This window comes from Perca fluviatilis, chromosome 19 (assembly GCF_010015445.1).
Source record: "Perca fluviatilis chromosome 19, GENO_Pfluv_1.0, whole genome shotgun sequence".
Lineage (NCBI taxonomy): Eukaryota > Metazoa > Chordata > Actinopteri > Perciformes > Percidae > Perca > Perca fluviatilis.
The window spans coordinates 9,164,734-9,185,675 of record NC_053130.1 but is presented as its reverse complement, the minus strand read 5'-3'; the positions used below and the strand labels follow the sequence as shown (position 1 = coordinate 9,185,675).

The following is a 20,942-nucleotide window of genomic DNA, read 5'->3' as shown; positions in this document are numbered from 1 at the left end:
TCTACTCTCATAGAAATCCACTTACCTTCGATTCAGGCTGTTTGGGGGTCAGTCAAGCAAAAGCAAGAACTCGGCCCCACTGAATGCCTTTGAACTTTACTGCGCCCCTAATGCCACCCTGACCTCTGACCCCTATTACAGGTAATAAAGTTTACGGCAGTCCAAACCAAGCCATGCACCAGGGGGACCGCTCACTCCCCTCGCTCCCTGAAACAGCCGCAAATAGGGTTGACGGGGGAGTTTAAAGAAGGGGGGTGAAAACAGGTCTGGAGCCAAAAAGCCAAACAACGGTCACCCAAAAAAAGAAATGGGTGTAGTTCTCTTAATGTTTTGGTTTGAGCCAGGGAGGAAGGGTAGAGTGTTTTTTTTCCTTTGCCTGGTTGAAATAGGGGAGGGGGGGGGGGGGGTTAAGAGCGAACTTTACTGAGAACACAGCTAGTTTTGTTTACAGGCTAAGAAAAATAAATCCACTCCTCGTTAACTAATTTTCAGCCAAATAATTATATTTTATAATTAATAAATAGTTTCTCACCCCAAATGGCACGTCAAAGTTGATTAATGGTTGCTGTTAATGTTGTAATGTTTTGGTTCTTAATTTTAGTGGTCAGTCACAACAGTGAAGGGGAAAGCCCCTTCACTGGATGTTTTGGACATTCCAGGATGGGGGTATCAGTCCTGTATTTACCAGCTGAGGGGCCTCCGGGTGCATGGAGTGTGGACGGCTTTCGCCTGCGTGACTTGAATACAGTAACTATAGGAGACTTGCCTGCACGGTTTGACTGGTCAATCATGGGCTGGACTATTCTCCTCCTGGCATTAATGAACCTGAAGAAGATGAAGAGAGGAAGGAGGAGGAGGAAATAGAAGGGACAAAGAAACAGAAACACAGTCAGTGTATGTATCAAAACAAGATCAGGCAAAAATTGCTGACTAAGACCTTGGAAATCTTGGCACGCAGCACGAAAACAAAAACATTGCCAAACCAGTCTCTTTCTCTTACCTAACCATAACAGTGATATGGAGAAATGATTCTCCCCTAAGCAGCCCTGAGCTCAGGTAAAGACCCAATATAGTTACGGCAAAAGTCACATCTTAACAGTGTTGCTAAACTAGGTAGTTGTCATTCAAAACGCAGTCCACGACTTGTATAAACTTGCACAGCCTCAGCTTATACACAGTCCCATCGGCCTGAACACTGGAGCCTTTGTGGGGCGAGGCTTAACCGGGATTTTTCTCTCTGCCTGTTTGAAACATGTCGACCCATCTCGCTTTGTTGGGGACGTTCAACCTCACAACGAGCTGAGATTGCTGACTGTTTAACACGCTTGGCTTCGAGCGTGGCAGTGTTGGAAGTGTTGCTGACAGAAACATGTCACGTTGTCACTGGTGAGAGGCATTGTTTTGGGTGATACCCTGTTAAGACAGGTGACCATGTTGTTATATCGATGGAGTTTTAGATGTTAATGTAGCAGGAGCATGGATTGGATAACTTCTTTACCTCGTGACCTCCAATAAAAGCATCACAATGGTCACACACACACACACACACACACACACACACACACACACACACACACATAAAGAAGCAGAAACACACACACACACACACACACACACACACACACACACACACACAGACACACACAGACACACACTCTTAATCTCTTTCCCTCTTCTACGTCCATTCACACAGATTCACGCCCTTGCACACACTCCCACAGGCAGCGCTCCGGCCTTGCTCAGTCTAACCCTTGTGAAGTGACCCTTTGACCTGTAATGACCCCAAGGAGAGAGGGCTCTTGGGGCTTCTGACTTGATTTATGTGTTCCTGCTGTTGCCCCACCAGACACTTCTATTTCATCTCTAAAAGGGGGAGCATTAGCTGAACTTTAAGGACACAATAGTCGTGCAATACTTCTGAAGCTGGAAAAAAAAAGAGCATTTAAGAGGTCAAAAGAAAGGAGAGGAGGAGGGACAGGAACAAAAGGACACCAGCTGGTGCATCTGTTTGACCCTTGATAGGTGAATGGCTTTATATCTCTTTAATATTCCTTCTCTAACTGCTTTATGGTGCTACTCCTTTTTTTCTGCCTGCTATCTGTCCTGTATCACCTTCTATCGACAGAGCTGCAGGGTAATGAGGAGACAGAGAGTGAAAGAGACAGATAGCAAATAGAAAGGGAGAATGATTTGCAGCCTTATTGTTCCCCTGCATTGTTTTTGGATAATATTATATTGTAATTTTTTTTTAAATTTTTGACAGGGGTGCGAGAGGAGCTTTCTGTGAGGTGGAATGAATTGAGAAAAAGCAACGGGGAATATCAACCTTTGAGCTTGATGCGTTGGCAATTTTGTATTCTATTCGTTACAATATGTTGTATTGGAATTTGGGAGGAGAGAGACTGAAAGAGCTAGTGAGAAATACAAGAATGCACTGACATGGCAGAGCACCATCAAATGAGGGAACGTCTGGAGTTTTATCACCAACACCCCCTCCCTCCCTTCCTCCCTCGCTACCCTGTTTTGCTGGGGGAGATATGGGAGGAGGAGCGAGGGAGAGAGGGCAAGGAGGGTTGTGGAGGCCTGAGCATTCCTTAAACTCTCCTCTTCTCTCTTCTCCTCTCTAGGCCTGTTAGAGCAGGACAAGGTCATTTTAAGGCCAGCGCCGGCTAACTGTTGACCTCTCCTTCTCTTCACCTCCACTCTCATCTTTCATTGCTGTCACTTCGCCTCTGTTATTTCTCCCTTACACTTTTATTTCCTTCCTCTTTATTTCTCTCCTGAAAAATGTGGTTCCTTCTACCTCCCTCAAAAATACACTGATGCAACAAAGGAGGTTGTTTTGGCAATAAGCGTGCACTTCTTAGGAAGTCAGGCATTTGTTCCTGGTACAAAGGGGCTCAGGGAGGAATGTAATAGGCTTGTAACTTGATGTGACCTCCCAGAAATATGGCACTATGTATCAATGAATTAAAAATCCCACTATAACTGCTACTGCTGCTACTCAAGTGCTGCTTCCGAAAGAACAACTACAGTGACACTGCCTCTCATACCTCCCTCTCTGTCCCTCTCTGTATCTGTTTCCTTCTCCTGCTCGCCCTCCTTATCATTCCTTCCCTGTATGGTGGAAACTGGCGGTCCACCTCGCAGCAACGAACTCACACTCTAACCCACCAAACCCCCTCCTCCTTGCAAGAACTCTCGTCGGTTTCCTGTCCCCGTCGTCCCCATATCTGAGGCCAGATGCACCATGGGGGCTGGAACAAAGGATAAAATGCCTCTCATAATAGCAGCCAGGGGAACAGAGCGATGGAGAGCGGGAGAATGGGAGGGAAGGAGGAGTGAGAGAGAGGGGGAAAAAAGCAAGGGGCTCTGGTCTGCAAACCAGACACTCTTGCTGTGACCGTTAATAAGCTGACAGAGAGAAAGACTGTGAGAGAGGGAGAGGTAGGGGTGAGGGAGAGAAAAAGTGGGGGATGCAAGAGAGAAGAAATAAGACAGTGAAAAAGACCTAGAGAGAGATAAATAGTGATGGAGAAACAGAGAGGAAAGGGAGAGAAGAGAAAAGCGGAGCTCCTCTATAAGGGGGAATGAGGCTTCACCTTTGCACGACCCCTGGGTGCTATAGGGCCAGTGTTTATGGCCTGTTCATTCCCCTGCCTCCCATCACAACACAATGAGCTGCACTATTCAGCTCCACTCAGTGCAACAATAGCTGGGCTATTTTGGCGTGACACACCACTGGTGGTACGCCTAAAGTTGGGCAAAGACACACCAAAAGACAAGCAGGAGGAAAGAAAATTACTTAAAATGTGGCCTTGTGTAGTTCAGGGAATCCAGCATGATGTGAACACTGCCATGGGTATGAGTTTGATTCCCATCGTGGGCACGCATGATTGACATAAGCATGCATCCATGGTACAGTGGATCAAAAACATGTCGGCCATATGTTACACCAGAACTGAAGGCTTTTAAAAGTCATATGAGGCAACTGGGTGAATTTGATTCTTTGTTGTTCTGCCTCCAATCTATTTCTCCTTCTCAGATTGCTAATGTCTGGATTAATCCTTCCGCCCCTCTCCCTCCTTCTCTGGAAAGAGTGGAACTGATTGCGACGGCGTCTGCCAAGCCCTTGCTAATGTCCTATTCTCATTACACCCGAGACACACACACACACACACACACGTACACCGACACACTTAGTTGAGGCAGCCGCACACAGGTGTACACGAAGCACACGTGAAATGCCCAATTAAAAGCAAGAAATTGTCTTTTTCATCAGCTGCCTTTGTTGCGTGACCAATTAGGGGATAATTTAATAACGAGCAGTGGAAAGATGCAGATTGGATATACAAAAGGTTACTCTGAGAGCTCAATGATTTAAATTCATGTGGAGTTCTCAGTTTCTGTGCCACACATACTCACACACATCTCCTGAGCCCACCACCAATATTATATTAGTAATATGAGACACACAGAAACGCACAAATGTGCAAATACACATACATATACACGTCCTCTGCACTCACTACCAATATTACATTAGTAATCTGAGAGAATGTGCACCCACATGCACAGACCTGCACACACCTCACATTTATACACAGCTGGATATTCCAGCACACGCATCAGGAGCCGGTGGTGGATTTCAGCGCACACCGACAGAGGTTTACATATTCATATTCATATTCAAACCTGAAAGCCGCTTAAAATAACTGTGTAACCACACACTCCTCCTGCCTGCCAATCAACGTGATTTAAAAGCACTAAAAAGAAAGCGAGCTCTGACGGGTAGAATCATGTAGCTTATCATCAGGTTGTCACTGCGCGGCTAGCATCGATTGTCTGCTGCTCAACCACAATTAACGCCTAGCACATATATCCTTCCTACTCACTGGTGAACACACACACACACACACATTCATGCAAACTAAACAGTTGTGTTAAAAATGTATTATTTTATCTGAATTGTTTCTCTGGAAATAACTTTTAAACCAATCATGTTTCTACAGTAGGTTAGTCCTACATAACATAATTACTAAAAAGCAAAGCTACACAGAAGCAGTCAGTCTCACAACCCACACAATACACAGTTACCATAAATCACAAGATAAGCATTTATACAGCATGTTGGAGCTAATACACACACACACACACACACACACACACACACACACACACACACACTTCCATTCTTATGTCACACCTTGTATCCCTGCAGAACTTTATTATCAGGTCCCATGTCCCAGCACATCTCCATCTTCTTAAGTAATTAGTTATTTTATTAGAGCTCACACGTTCTCTCATGCACAGCAGGGGGTGGCAGTGGATTTGTGCGTATGTACCTGCAGACTGCATGTGCGTGTGTGTGTATGTATGTGAGCGTACTGCACGTGGGTGTGTGAGGGAATTACAGTTATGAGTTTCTCCCCTTGTTCTCCTCAGTTGACGAGTTAACTCATAAATCACCTCCTTCTCTTTTGCCCATATAGCTCCCTCCCTTCCTCTCTTTCTTTTCTCCTCAGTGTCATTCTAAGGTCTTCTACTAGATGCTTCAGATTAGTTTACATAAACTAATACAGCTACTTGCAGAACTCTATTTGCATCCACAATTCACTTTTACTGTATTGCATTGCATTTATAGTGTTTGCATGATCTGTATTTGCGCCAATACTGCTTAAACAACTTATTAAGCAATATATATATATATATATATATATATATATATATATATATATATATAGTATATATAGTATATATAGTAGTATATATATAGTATTTAAACACTGAAGAGTGAATTTATAAGCACCGTGACACTTCTTGGTATTCAGATTAGTACATTCTACATTCAGTCTATGCATTTAAGTATTTTCATGAATGAGAATTATCTTTCATATTTTTTTTTAAATGTATGTTTCTACATTTTTGCTATGATGGAGATTGGGATAAAAGGAGAAGAAAGAAAATTTAGAGCAGTGGTTCCCAATGTTTTAGGCTTGTGACACCCTGAACGCAGGCTGATTTTGAGTAATGTTAAGTTTTAAGCCAAGATGTTGATTGTGCAAAAAGGGATGCAACTATCTACGAGTAAGCTATACCTAATATTGTGCAACAAGACTATATGGCCCTTATTTTTCCTGTGCAGCTTTCAACACGTACAAACACATGCATACACAGAGTCATAAACGTACTCAAGGCACTCATTCTGCTACATGTGCTCACTTGTCAACGATTAGCATTGTTTTCACTGTTTTCCCCAAAGCTGCTCAGACCAATCAATTGCCTACACATAACTGCATGTTGCAGGTCCATACATCCAACAACATACACCCTTCCCATGATCCTTTCTGCTTCTCAACCTCATTCAATAGAAAAAGGCTGTGAGTCTGTGGAGAAGGTGTGGTATCTTATATAATACCTAGGGTTAGCTGTGGCACTGTGACAGACATAAACACACATGCATGTTCACACATGCACACACACAAAAAAACAATATGAAACACACACACACACGTGCGCACGCGCACACACACACACACACACAGACACACATACATTTGACAAGTAAGGTTGTGGGAGTCACATGACCAATGAATGCTGCAGCTAGGCTGTTATTAGACAGGAGGCCTGTGTTTTCAGTCAGCAATGCATATGAGTCTTAATTGGCAGGCAACCATCTCCAAATGCATGCATAGCACAGACCCACCCACTGATCAGTACATGCTGGTCTGCTGATCCAGCTTCTAATAACATGAGGTGGATTAGTTGGATCCAGTGCCACATATGGAGGGAAACATAAGAAAACAGTGTGAAATTTAAAAGGAGCTTTAGACTGAGAGCAGCCACGGGGTCACTTAATCCCCATTACTGCAAACACATAAAATACACGTATGTAAGCACACACACACACTCCCTGTTGCTCCACTACCCAAGAGCCCAGTGTCCATTAAGAGAGCCATGAATCTACCACTAAAGCTGGTTTTACAGAGTGGAGTGACAGGCTGGGTAACCACCCACACACACACACACACACACACACACACACACACACACACACACACACACTGGAGAAGAGCTCAGTGTGTGTGTGTGTGTGTGTGTGTGTGTGTGTGTGTGTGTGTGTATAGTGTATGTCCATGACAACCAGGTGCCTCACAAAGTTATAGAGAGGAAATGTTGGCCACTTGAAAAACATACATGAACTCATTGGCTCTGACTGGGCTGCCTTTGCAACATTCACTGACCTCTAAGTAGGACTTGCCAAAAGGCAAAATATATACAGAGGGTGGGAGAGAGAGAGGGGCGAGAAAGAGAGAAAGGAAGAAAAAGTTCAGAAAACATGAGACAAAGAAGACAAAGAAATAAAGGCAGAGAACAACAATACAACATTACAACTCCGTCACTCTTTTTATCTCTGTTCCTGCTTCCCTTCACACAGTCTTGGACTCTGTTAGCCAGTCATCCATCAATGCCAGAGAGAGGGTGGCTTGAAGCCTGGCTTTACCCAGAAACAACATGGCTGCCCTGTGCTGCCCACTCAACAAACTCCACAAACACAACATTGGACTGAGTCTGTGTCCTTTAGCCTTTGGGCTTGGATTGAAATGTGTGTGTGTGTGTGTGTGTGTGTGTGTGTGTGTGTGTGTACGAGTGACTGTTCGTGGTGTATGTAGAAGCTCTGTCTCTCCTTGTGTGTTTTTATGTAGTCGCATGTAAATTAATACAGCGTTCTCACACACACACACACACACACACACACACACACACACACACACACACACACACACACACACACACACACACACACACACACACACACACACACACACACAGATGACCAATGTCACACAGAGCCAGTATTGCTGACAGGGCTTGCAGTGGGGACTGCTGCAAACACACAGTGGTTGACCTAAATCCCCCCCATACTGCCCGTGTCATATCCTGTATCTGCGCGTGTCACTTCCCCCCGCTGGCTCACTGCAGCCATCGCTATGGGGATCCCTCTGACTGCCCAGAAACTATCGAAGGCAGTTTTAGGCAGTTCACATCCACAGTCAGCAAACATGAAAGGAGTGGATGTGAGGACAAACAGGTAACAGTTTGAGAAAAAAAAGAAAATGGAGATTTCTTTCTTTTTTTTGTTACAGATTACATATATATATATAAGTATATCTATATAAGTATACCAGTTTGAAGGGGATTTATTTAGTTAACATCTCTAAAATATAAAGTAACCAGCCAATAACATTATCAATTTCATAAGAGTCACAAAGACCTTTTGTGATGGTGGATATGTCTGCAGGATTTCAGAACAATCATTGATTGAATTAATCTCATCAATAGTGGGTGACAGTCACCACATGTTTGTTAGTGCCAGCAGAACAGTCTGTGAGCCTTCTTATTTTATGCTTTGTCTACAAATCTTTCACATAGAACCATTATCTTAATTATATGAAATCAATGTCAGTCTTCTGTCTGTTAATTGTAGGAATAGGTGTCCTATTTTTCCTAGATATTTAATTTTGGCACAAAACACTTGCTCCTTGTCCCCGCTGATTCCCTTTCACAACAGCGTTTGATCAACACAGGGAAACTTCAGCGTGAGAATAGCGGTTGACTAAAGGCGGCGATTTCGACAGCGACCATGTGTGCTTCAACACAGACCCCGGCATTCACGTTACGCCGTCTTTCATGTTTTGGACCCCCCTCCACTACTACAAAAGAAGGTTGAAAAGCAAAGGAGAGGAGTGGGGAGAAAAGAGGAGGGAATAAAAAAAGACAGAGAGAGGGAAGAGAAATGCAGGTTTGGCCTCGGGCGGCGTGCTGTGATGTAAGAGAAACAGAGAGAGTGAGAGGAAGAAAGAGGGAGGAAGGGGGGGTGGGCTGTTCGGTTCACAGTGTATCTTTGCACATGGACACCTATATATGTATAAGCAGTATAAGCACACACACACACACACACACACACACACACGTCTACACACATTTCTGTTGACACAATGCAGTAAAGCCAGGGTCGTGTCTACACAGGCTAAAAAAGATTCCTGTAAAAGGCTATTGGTAACAACAGACTTCAGACGAAAATATTGTTTTTGAGATGATTTACACATTTTAACTCTGAGTTGAAATCTGAGGGTGAGGTCATATCTCGTGAAACGTGTGTGTTCATGTGTGTGTGTGTATGGTATTTGCTGTAATGTCAGGGAGTTTCAGGCTGAAGCAACTTGACAGAGCTGCAGTGTATGATACAGGCTCTAGGGCATGGACTGAAACTGGGTCTGCTAATTCCAAAACACACACACACACACACACACACACACACACCTCAGAAGTCTTTCTACGAACAAGTTCCAGCATTTCTCTCTCTCTCTCTCTCTCTCTCTCTCTCTCTCTCTCTCTCTCTCTCTCTCTCTCTCTCTCTCTCTCTCTCTCGTCTGTCAACATCCTGAACCATGCAACTCATCTCACTCTACCTGTTTGTCTCTCCTTCATATTATTTAAAGAATCCTTCTGATTTATTACAACTTGGGTCTTATGTATGTAGTTTTGGCCATAATTTATAATAAAAATATGCTCACCAAAGTAATACCTAAAACCTTTGAATATTTGATGGAAGGTTGTAAACAACTGACAGTTTAGCCATATTTTCTAAAAACTATTAACTAACCAGTGGTGGAAGAAGTACTCAGATATTTTACTTGCTACTAAAAATAGCAATACCACAGTTCAGAAATGCTCTGTTACAAGTAAAAGTCATGCATTCAACATTTTAAGTGAAAATACAAAGTATTAGCATCAAAATTACTTAAAGTACCAAAAATAAAAAATATTGTCTGATCATTCGACTTTGTTTCTTATACTTTATGACTTCTTTATGGCTTTGTCACAGTGTTCCCTGAACACGTACAAATGTACTGTTTAAACAACATAGGCTCGTTCTCCGTCCACGTTTTCATGTTTCCAAGTTCTTTTTTCCCTCACCCTGCTCCTCTTCTCTTTCCTCCCCCACTCACTTGCTCTCCTTCTCCTTCCATCACCTCTTTCTCTCCTCTGTTCTCTCCCTGCTCGTCCATTCAGAAACCCGATAAGCAGCATATATGTACGTGCCACACTGCTCCTTCCTAAGTAGCCTCAACATCCATCCACTCTGTCCTCTTAAATACTACCTCTCTCTTTCTCTCTCCCTCGCTCTCTCCCTGTCTATGCTTTTAAGACGTTAGTAAAAGGAGGTCTTATTGACAAAACAATCGCTCGCCGAGGCTTAAACACTGCCTTTAAAGGGGCATTATTAAATTGCAGGCAGGAAGGGGGGGGCAGCCAACAAGGGAAACCTGATGACCTTGCCATCGATTTTTACATCACCGGAGCGTTAGGAGAACTTAGCAGAGAGATACTGACTGTAGCCAGAGAAAGAGAAAGTAGAGAGAGAAAGACATTTTATATGTTACGCTTGAGCTTTTACTGTAGCTGCTGCCCATTCAGAGTCGTTTACAATGTGTGAGTAGGTTAAGGGTTGTAATGTTCAAGGACACTTCTTTTTTGGGGGCTGCAAACCACAATGAGATGTTAATTAAATCTATTGCATGATATAATTCTTTGTGTATTCAAAATATATTCATATATTCAATCATTCATACAAACGTAAACAAAAAAAGTTCAACACTGGTTTTTCTTTGTGTATTTAGTGTATTGCATGGGATTTTATAGAATAATTTATATCTCAATATCTTTAATGAACACAAATCCATCACAACAGCTTTGGAGTGTTGTATGCGTTACTGTATGCCTGTGTGCATTCATTAAAACAACAACCTTGTTGAGCATTTACCTGTGTGAGCATGAGTGTTTAAGTAAGTGTGTGTTCATTTGTGTCATGTGTGTGACTTATCTGTGTGTGTCTGCAGTATGCTTGTGTGGAAACGATACACTCCTATACTCTGTGTGCATACCCAACCGGTCTAGAAAGTCTATGTGTGACTTAGCATTTCTGTTTGTGCATGTACTGTATAGGCTACTATATATGGATGTGTGGAAATATTTACATTTGGGTGTGCACATTATGTGTGTACATTCTCAATATATGACATTGCTGTGTAAATGTGCACATGCATTACCACCCAATACACACACACACACACACACACTTTTTCATTCAAATTGAGATTCCCTGGTGCAGCGTTTTTCTGCCAATAATTCATGAGTGATCTGCGCCCCTTACTGGCCTTTAGCATTTTTATTTAATCTGCTGAGCCCTACCGCATGCTCACTCATCAATAATACACACCGACATGTGTGTTAACACATCTATGGTGCGTGTGAGTGCATGAGAAAGAAAGAGAGAGAGAGAGAGAGTACATTATGTGAGAAAATAGTATGTGAGTATATATGTGAAGGAAAGTGTGTGTGTGTGTGTGTGTGTGTGTGTGTGTGTGTGTGTGTGTGTGTGTGTGTGTGTGTGTGTGTGTGTGTGTGTGTGTGTGTGTGTGTGTATATATGTGTGTCATGCAGAGGGAGAAAGGGAGAGTGTGTGCTCATACTGTTCCATGCTAGAACATGTGACAGGATTGCATTGTCAGTTGTACATGTTTTTCATCGTTAGGTCTCTCCCTGTTGGGACAGCAAACATGAATGACCTGTGGTTCATCTGCGTCCATTTGACATGTACCTAATGTCGATGGCCAGCGTATGACCGTGAAACACGCTCTCAGTGTTTTATGCTTTCTGAAGTCCTCCTTGCCTTGAACTTACAGTTGTAGACCTGATTTGGTGCATGAGACAATGTGTGCAACTCTGAGAGAATTTAGACATGCACACATTTGTGTATGTGGGTGAGCGAGTGTGTGTTCATCAACAGCACTGACAAACAGAATCACAGCTAGGGAAATTGACTTCACCAAATCAGTGGGTCAGGAGGTAACATCACTGGGAGTTGCTATGGAGACACCCAATGATGGGGCTTCCCAAGCAGCACAATAACACGCCTGCGAAATGGCAGTTCCCCTAACATAACTTTTTTTTTTTTTTTTTTTTTTTTTTTTTTTTTTTTTTTTTTTTTTTTTTCTCTCTCTCTCTCTCTGATGGTCTCTCCATCTATCTTTCTTTCTTTTTTTTTTTTTTTTTTTTTTTTTTTTTTTTTTTTTTTTTTTTTTTTTTTTTTTTTTTTTTTTTTTTTTTTTTTTTTTTTTTTTTTTTTTTTTTTTTTTTTTTTTTTTTTTTTTTTTTTTTTTTTTTCCTTCACTTCGCCATCCTCCAGCGCCCACCAGCGCACACAGACAAAAAAAGAAACAAAAAAAAAAAAAAAAAAAAAAAAAAAAAAAAAAAAAAAAAAAAAAAAAAAAAAAAAAAAAAAAAAAAAAAAAAAAAAAAAAGGGGCACAGCACAGGCGGGGGGGGGGAGGGGTGCGGCGCGGCCCCCCCCCCCCGCTCCCCCCCCTCCCCCCCCCCTTTTACACACACACCCACACACACACACACACACACACACACACACACACACACACACACACACACACACACACACACACACACAGAACATCTTCTACAAACCAAGATTAACCTCCCACGATTTACACAGTGTGTGTTGGTCATGCACAAATAAACACACACCTTCAGGGTGTGTTGCTATCCCCCTACCAATAAAAACAACAAACAGAATGAGAGCCTTAAGTGACCAAGCTACTGTTCATGTGACTGACAGACTGACTGTCTGACTCATACACACAGAAACACACACACACACACACGCACGCAGCTTGGCTTTATCTCAGCTGTAAGGATTGATCCCCCATGGATTTCAGAGGGGTCACGTGATTTGATAACCTCTACAGGATTCCCTCTGGTCAGGAGGCCTTTTTCTGCCTGTGTGTGTGTGTGTGTGTGTGTGTGTGTGTGTGTGTGTGTGTGTGTGTGTGTGTGTGTGTGTGTGTAAATTTTTTTGGGCTTGGTATAACATGAATTCTCCATAGACTGATACACCATACCCTAATCTAACGTCTGTCTGTCTCTGAGGTCTCAGATTGAACAATGGCTGGGAATATTGTTAACATCATTAGACTGCTGGTAATGGGGATTTATCTTGTCTCATCTCTCTCTCTCCCTCTCTCCTTATCCCTCTCTCTCTCTCTCTCTCTCTCTCACTCTCTCTCCCTCCGCTGCTCTTTGCCTTTCTGCAGTCTCCACTTTCATGCCTGTACCTAGCAACTAACTTGTACTTTCAAGGATTATTTTAAGGGCTGCTCAGATCAAACACCCTCTGCCTGGACGCTGCCAGTTACCCAGACTCCAGCCCCTTAATTAGACATGGCTAATAACACTAAGCAAGTGCTGATAGCCATCTCTCTGATAAGACTAGCCGCACACGGACATAGGGCCCCTTTCTACCTTTAAAAGGGCTACCTAAGGTTAAAACTGCTAGTTAACAACCTTATTTTATGGCACCGGCCAGTCACGCTTGTGCCCAATTAACAGGCTAGTTGGCACTTACAGAGCATTAATCAGGATGGCAATCAGGCTGTGCACTTCTAAGCTAGGCTCCTTGCTAACAATAACAACTTAAAATGCATAATGAAAGTAACTAAATAACAATGTATAAATGGACATAGGGTCAGTGGACAACCCTATGAAGTCATTAATAATATATATATATATATATATATATATACATAAATATCTCTGAAAAAGGTACTATTAACTTTCTTCAAAGACAATACGGTGCATAAACTGGTAATAAATACTAAGTGAGATGTTCATCGATTGATTAAAACAAATGTTAATCATAATAAAAGGTGCTACAAAAAGCCATAAAGTAATAAAGTCAAAGTAAAACCATATAATTAGTCTCATGGCTGCCACTTTTTCAGTAATCATTCTTGTATGACTGGAATAACATCCAATAAAATCATCCAACTTGCATGTTGGATGATTTCTTTGGATGTTTTCAGATGGTAGTTTGACTCTTAATTACCATGGATGCTCATGTTTGGGCTGAGTTAGTCTGTTTTGGAAAATCACTCCAGGCCATATCTCTTTAGATGGATTGATCTAGGTGAGGATGATTCAGTAAGTGGTGTGTGTGTGTGTGTGTGTGTGTGTGTGTGTGTGTGTGTGTGTGTGTGTGTGTGTGTGTGTGTGTGTGTGTGTGTGTGTGTGTGTGTGTGTGTGTGTGTGTGTGTGTGTGTGCATGGGATGAAAACAGGGGTGGAGTGTAGGCATTAATTCCGATCATTAAGAACTTGGATAGCCTGGGGGTAGAAACCCCTAGAATTGACTGCATGTAAACTCTGAAATGACTTACCAGTTGTTCACTTGTAGGATGGTGAGGCCTGTGTCTTGCGCCAGCTGTTTCTTCTGTTCTTCTGACGGGTAGGGATGCTGCAGGAGAGAAAGGCAACATCTATGAGAAAAGGCTGACCACAAATTGTTTAATGAAGCTTTTTGTTGTTGAAAAAAAGGGTTTGATGTGCCTTTTAGAAAAGAAAGGCTTGTTGTAGGGCACAGGTTATACACACACACACACACACAATCATACTGCGTAATGAGAGGTAGAAAATGAGACGTGTGCTCATGCTCATTGGTGCGTAAGTGTCAAGTGTCAAGTGTATGTGCCTGTGTGTGTGTGTGTGTGTGTGTGTGTGTGTGTGTATCTGGATGTATACTGTAAGTATGTGTGAGTGTGTTCACGTTAACTCTCCCCCCCCGATCATTAATGGAATATGAAATCTTGTAATTAATGGCAGCCAAAAAGGCAAGCCAATTAGAAAGTTAAGTGAAGTGGAGAACCAGCTCTGGTAATTAGGCAGCCTCTAACACAAATATATTCCCGTAGACGGCCCCCCTTTCACCCTGCTGCATATGTAATCAGTGAGCGGGGAATATGTAACGTTAACCCGATGGAATACAGACAAGAGAATGTGAAATCTCTCGTCTTTATTGCTGCTGTTTGCTTTTATCCTTATTGCAGTGGGGTACCATAACATGACTCATGTTAAGTTTGCCACTTTGTTGTGTTTAGTTTTGCAGTTTCGCTACACTGATTGTGAATAACTTTAACTACGGAAACCCTTCCACGTTTCATCCTTTTAAGTACCAGCTTAACACAGGAACAGAAATGTACTCAAGTCATTTAATCCAATTTTCAGGATGGAACAATGTTACTCTAATGTAAATCAATTTTCACACATAGATAATTCTCATTTTTATACTGTTAACTTAACTTTCATAATTCTCTTTAATCACACCGCATCACCTTGATATTAGAGGTGCTCACTTTTTGGGGAATTTGTTTAAACAAGACAATTTGCACTGATAGATATATGACTTTACCTTACTCTGGGATTATTGTATATTTATCCGAAGACTCATAAATGTTACACATGAAAGACTAACCAAACAAACTACAACCCCAGTGTTTAAATACAAACTTCTGACTGCAACACCTCCTCGAGAAGCCGGCTGAGAACAGTTAATGTTGAGCCACCTGTTTAAATATATAGAATGAATAAATTGGATAAATGTGAACCCAGGCAGTGTTTTGATTTATATTAGAGTGTGTGGTGGTGGGGGGGGGGTATCACAGTTGCACATGGCCTTGTTCATGGAGGACAATGTGCTGTTCATGACTGAGACAAGACATGGACTGTGCTGAACACCATAGGCAGGCCATAAAAGAGGAGGAGAGGAGGGAGGAGCAGGGGAGTGGGGGGAGAGAATAGATTGTTGAAGGGATATCACTAAATGGAAACTATGTATATTCCAAAATGCTAGGTATACATTTAGGACAGAAGGAAGAGATACCTAAATAACCAAAGAGAATCATTAAAGTGTTTTCATTTTGCCAACCAGGGATGTGAATATCCTACCTAGTGATTTTTGTAAAATAAAATAATTATATTGTTGGCTAATTTTCCAATGTCCTTCTAACAATTCAAAAAATAAATACCAAAGGGAAAAACACATTTTAGGTTACTTTAACTTCCTTGAAAACAGACAAAGCGCACCACTTATGTATTACGCATAGCAGTAGCCATACACAGACATTTAAACCCGTAATACCATTAATTCCAAAGATTCCCCTACATCTTTCTTTTCTTACACAAAACTTGCAAATCCACATCAAAACGAGGGAGTGGCGGCATGTGTATTTTGGCTGTTCAGCACCAACACAAAATCATTTTTTGACGACTAAAATGCATTTATTTGAATGATAGAAGCCACCCTGACAGAATATTTATCTAGTTATTCTTCCGTGTTATGGTGACCAACAATAGGCGTCACACATATGGCTATAATATCTAGTATGTCTAACAAGAACACACACACTTAATAGCCAATCAGACGTGCAAAATCAGTGCGGCGCCAGCGTTTTCATTTTTTCATTACAGTATTTTCAGCGAATAATGAACAGGATTGTGTTTAATGCTGGGATGACCCAGCAGAGAGAGAAGAGGGTGATTTTTTTTCCCAGCCTTCCCTTGTCCATGTGATTGGTTGTGGGGAATGGGAACACAAGGAGGCTAATTTCATGCGCTAAGTTATAATTGCATTGTCGCCTCTGGCCAAATATGTGTCCACTTCTTTTCTGCAACAATTTTTGTGTGCGTTTGTGCGTGCGTGCGTGTGTGTGTGCGTGCGTGTGTGTACATGTATGTGAACAGTCTGCCATTCATATACTGTGTGTGTGTGTGTGTGTGTATGTGTACGTATTTTCCATACTGTGACTGATCAGATAGTATCGGAATTAAATAACTGCAAATCTGGGGCACCACTGCCCGCGTGTTTAGAAAGTAAGAAAACTTTATTCTTTAGGGCTTGTGTCATCTGATGTTTTGACGCATTGAGCACTTTACATATAGCCACCACACACGCTCACATGCCGACATATTGAAGCTAATCATGTGAACAATGTGTCTTTTAAGTCTTTCTTTTCAACAAACAAATGAAAAGATCAGTGTGTCCATTCTACGTGTCATAGATGAGTGGAAGCAGGAGTGTCTGCCTCGTGATATCGGGGGGGGGCTGCAGCCATGCCAGGGGACACAGTACAGCACAAATACACCCTGTTTCAGTACTTCCCTCCCTCAAGCTTCCCGGCACACACACACAGACCGACAGATACACATAACTAGTCACACACAGACAGACACACATGCAATGTCAGACAGCAGCACTGGGAGAAATATCTGTTAGTTGCATGAGTGTGCTGTGTTCGGTACACATCCTGCCAGTGATGGATTGTAACCGAGTATATTTACTCAAGTACTGAAATAAGAACACTTTTGAGGTTCTTGTGCTTATAATGTGATTACTTGTTACAGAATTAACTACCCAACAGCATATAGAATTGGTAAAATTAGCTCCACCTGCATCAGCTACAGAAAACAACTTTTAACTGAGGTAAAAAAGAAAGTCAATGTAGGACCTTTACTTGTAATTGAATGTTTTTACATTGTGGTATATCTATTTTTTACCAAAGTAAAGGATCTGAAAACTTCTTCCACCACTGCATCCTGGCCTTAATACAACCTCCTACAAGTGCCAGAGCTTTCATGTACAAAATAACACACACTTAATGGAAGAGTTACCAGGAAGAGATGGTCTGAAAGCCAGTACATCATAACTGTTTTAGTCCTCCTTTTTTCTAAACTGCCAAATTAGCTCCTATCTGCCAAAACACTGTGATTAAGTTTCTCGTTTAGCAACAAGTCGCCCAGTTTTAATATTGTCTGTGAGTGATTCTGGTGTCTTAACGGCCTTTGGCAGTAGTTCAGCGGGTTGAGAGAGAGAGAAAGAGAGAGAGAGAGAGAGAGAGAGAGAGAAAGAGAGAGAAAGACCTTTGAGTAAAGCAATAACATGTTCTTTAAAAGAGCAGATGGAAAGTTTCTGCGCATCCTTCCCTCCCTTCCCTCCGCCTATCTTAATGATATGTGTTCTCCAAATATACAACTCCTTTCATGAGAATTTCCACCCTGCTCGCTGCTTTCTGCTCGGCTTTGAGCATGTGATTGCCAGGAAGGGTGTGTGTTTTTGCTTCTCTCCTCTGTGTGTCTTATCAATCAGAGTGTGTTAGTGTGCAAGCGTGGGTGTGTGCGTGCATGTCTGTTGTGTTGTGTGTCCATTTGAGTCAAAGATTTGCTTGTGTGTTTTAGTATTAGCGAGTTCATCTCTGTGTTTATTTGTGTGTTTGTTACTTATTTGAACCACTGAGCTTGCTGGGCCTTCAAGTTCAGCTGTGTCTGGTCACATATGTGTGTGTCAGTAACATCCCCTCCCTGTCTGACCGTTCTTCTCTAACCCCCTCAGACAAGAACAAGAGGGATAGATAGACGGAGAGAAGGAAAGAGAGGAAGAGGGAAGAAGGAGGCAGGGGAGGAGACATGGAAATGGATATCTGGAGCCCTAGGGGTTTAACAAAGAGATAACAGCATAAATATTCTTCAAACCTCTCTTAACTCCCCCTGTCCCATGTCTAACCCAGGAGAAAAGTATTCTAGGCAGAGCGGCAGAAGGAAATATCAACCATTACAGTTACCAGTGCTACAATAATAATAATAATAATCAGATTACTTGATTATTTATTTCATAAATTACTTAAAATAAAGCTACATCAGCTTTAGATTATAATAAGGCTCTGCAGAATACATACTGTTGAAGTAATATTTTAATTGAATCGCATCTTGTGTGGACCTTGGTCTCATCTCATCTTGGTCTGACTTAATGAACTAATATTACATTACAAAAACTATTGCAAAGTAATGACACATCTTACTTTAAAAGTCTTACAGTTTGGAAGTTACCCGACCCTTACCTTATAGTAGCTACACCGCTAGGTTTCTGATTTTCCTGTTCTGCTTCTTCATTTATGTTTGAGAAACCTGAAGCTAGAATGGCTCACTATATGGGAGCAGCTATTTCCTTGGAGTAATGCCCAGGGCCACTTTGACAAGACACATGGCTATTGTGTAGACGTAATCTTTCACCTTTACTGGACAAACTGCCCAAACAATATCTTACTTTCATCTTAAGAACTGACTTCCTAAAGGTCATGGCTCCCTAATTCTTATTTCTATGACTCCTAAACTGTATTAGGCCTCACCTTAGTCTCTCAGAAGCAATAAGAGGGGGGAGAAAAAGAAAGAGAGAGTCTGAGTCACTCTTTTGTCGCCGATGCTCCACTTCACCACGAGGGGAGGGCTATTTCAGAAATGTCTTTTATCTTGCTGCTGTTCTCCCTTCTCTTCATCTCGCCTCCTCAGCAAAAACAGTTGTCTTTCCTCTTCTCTCTCTCTGGCTGTCTCTTCCCCTCACTGCTCCAAATACTTATTTTTCTTTTAATTTGGCTTTAAATCAAACATACGGTATCCACATTTTTTTAAATGACATCAACATAAAAAAATGCTATGAATATGATAGTAAAATTCAACCTTTAAATGTTTTTGACTTTGTGTAAATATTTGAATGAATATATTGAATATATCTATATATATATATATATATATATATATATATATATATATTCTTAAAACATTTATACAGAATTGTAAATAGCTAGCCTACATTTTACCATAACATCTCCATCGTAATGTGTGTGATTCCATCTTTCCTAACCAATTCACTGCAGCCACAGTCCTCTCATTCCTGTTCCCTCTTTAGCCATTAACGGTATGGTGTTATCGTTGCATATATTTCTATTTAAAGACACGCTTCTCGAGCCTCTGTGCATCCCATTAAAAAGGCTTGACACGCCACATTAGCTTTGTAAAAACTGCAACCATGAAAGAGGATAGAGGGAGGAATAAGAGAGAGGAAAATCATATGTTGTCACAGTCATATGACGTGCCTCAAAAAGAGGCCATGACACTGCACAATCTGTGGAGAACAGACGTGGGTCAATGGTTATTTCGGGTAAGCTTACTTTACCACCAGATTGTTGGGGTTTGTCACGAGGCACAAGGATGCCAGAAAATTCAATGAATCGTAGTAAACAACTTGTTAATGTGCAACAATTTACTTTAGTGTACTTTTCCATTTTCAGTAAGACGCATTTTTGTTTCAGCAACTGTGTCAACTGTCCTGACACAGTAAACCCAAAGACCTGAAACACCAGGCAGGTTACAGCAAACACCAACAACATTATGCATGGTTATTGACTTGCATGTGGCAGTTGAGGTAAACGTAAAAAGCCTTGACTTGGTCAGGTCTGTTCCCCTCAGTGTTCCCAGGTCAAATCACCGTAGAAACCGAGCTGCCCATCAGGAATGCCTAACGGCTAATCCGGGGGCCTTTTTGGCTAGAAGGGCATCAGAGTATCATACCAAACTGTCTTACACACACACACACACACACACACACACACACACACACACACACACACAAACAACACACACACACACACACACACACACACACACACACACACACACACACACACACACACACACACACACACACACACACAGTTTACTGGAAGTGTAGCCTTGCTGCTGCCAGACGTGTATGAGATTACCTTAAATATTTGGGGAGGCAAGTAGGTTACATTGTTATGCTAACAACAAATGCCCAGAACCCTGAGCACAAGCAGACTTTAAAACAAGCCTTTTAAACTGTAAGCCTGTTGTATCTCATACAACAAGCTTCCAATTTCCAAAATTTCTTGCTCATTCAGTGGAAGTTTCATCCTCTGTGTGTGCTCATGCTGCGCTGTGAGAGCTACGCCATTTCAAATTCCTTTCTGTGTAGGTGGCATCGACTGACATCCCTTTGACTTCATTAGGGAGCAGGGACCCAGCAACAAAGCTGGCTCTGGGAGAAAGGGGGGATTAAAGAAAAAAAGAAAAGAGAGTGAGAGCGAACAAAACAACAACAGAAAAAAACAAAGCACCCCTAACCTAATTTCCTCTGATTTGGGCTGCTCCAATGCAAAATAACAAAACAGAGCAAAAACAGATC

At 41.8% G+C, this 20,942-nt stretch overlaps 1 protein-coding gene across 1 annotated transcript in view; it reads right to left on the bottom strand.

Annotated features, from left to right (window-relative positions):
- meis1b (Meis homeobox 1 b) overlaps positions 1 to 20,942 on the bottom strand; it is a 79,737-nt gene that overhangs the window by 8,717 nt on the left and 50,078 nt on the right. Inside the window, exons 9-10 of the mRNA XM_039784170.1 lie at positions 14,293 to 14,369; positions 767 to 825 (exon numbers count right to left, since the gene is read on the bottom strand). Of these exons, the coding sequence (XP_039640104.1) occupies positions 767 to 825; positions 14,293 to 14,369 (136 nt within the window). The remainder of the gene's footprint in view (positions 1 to 766; positions 826 to 14,292; positions 14,370 to 20,942) is intronic.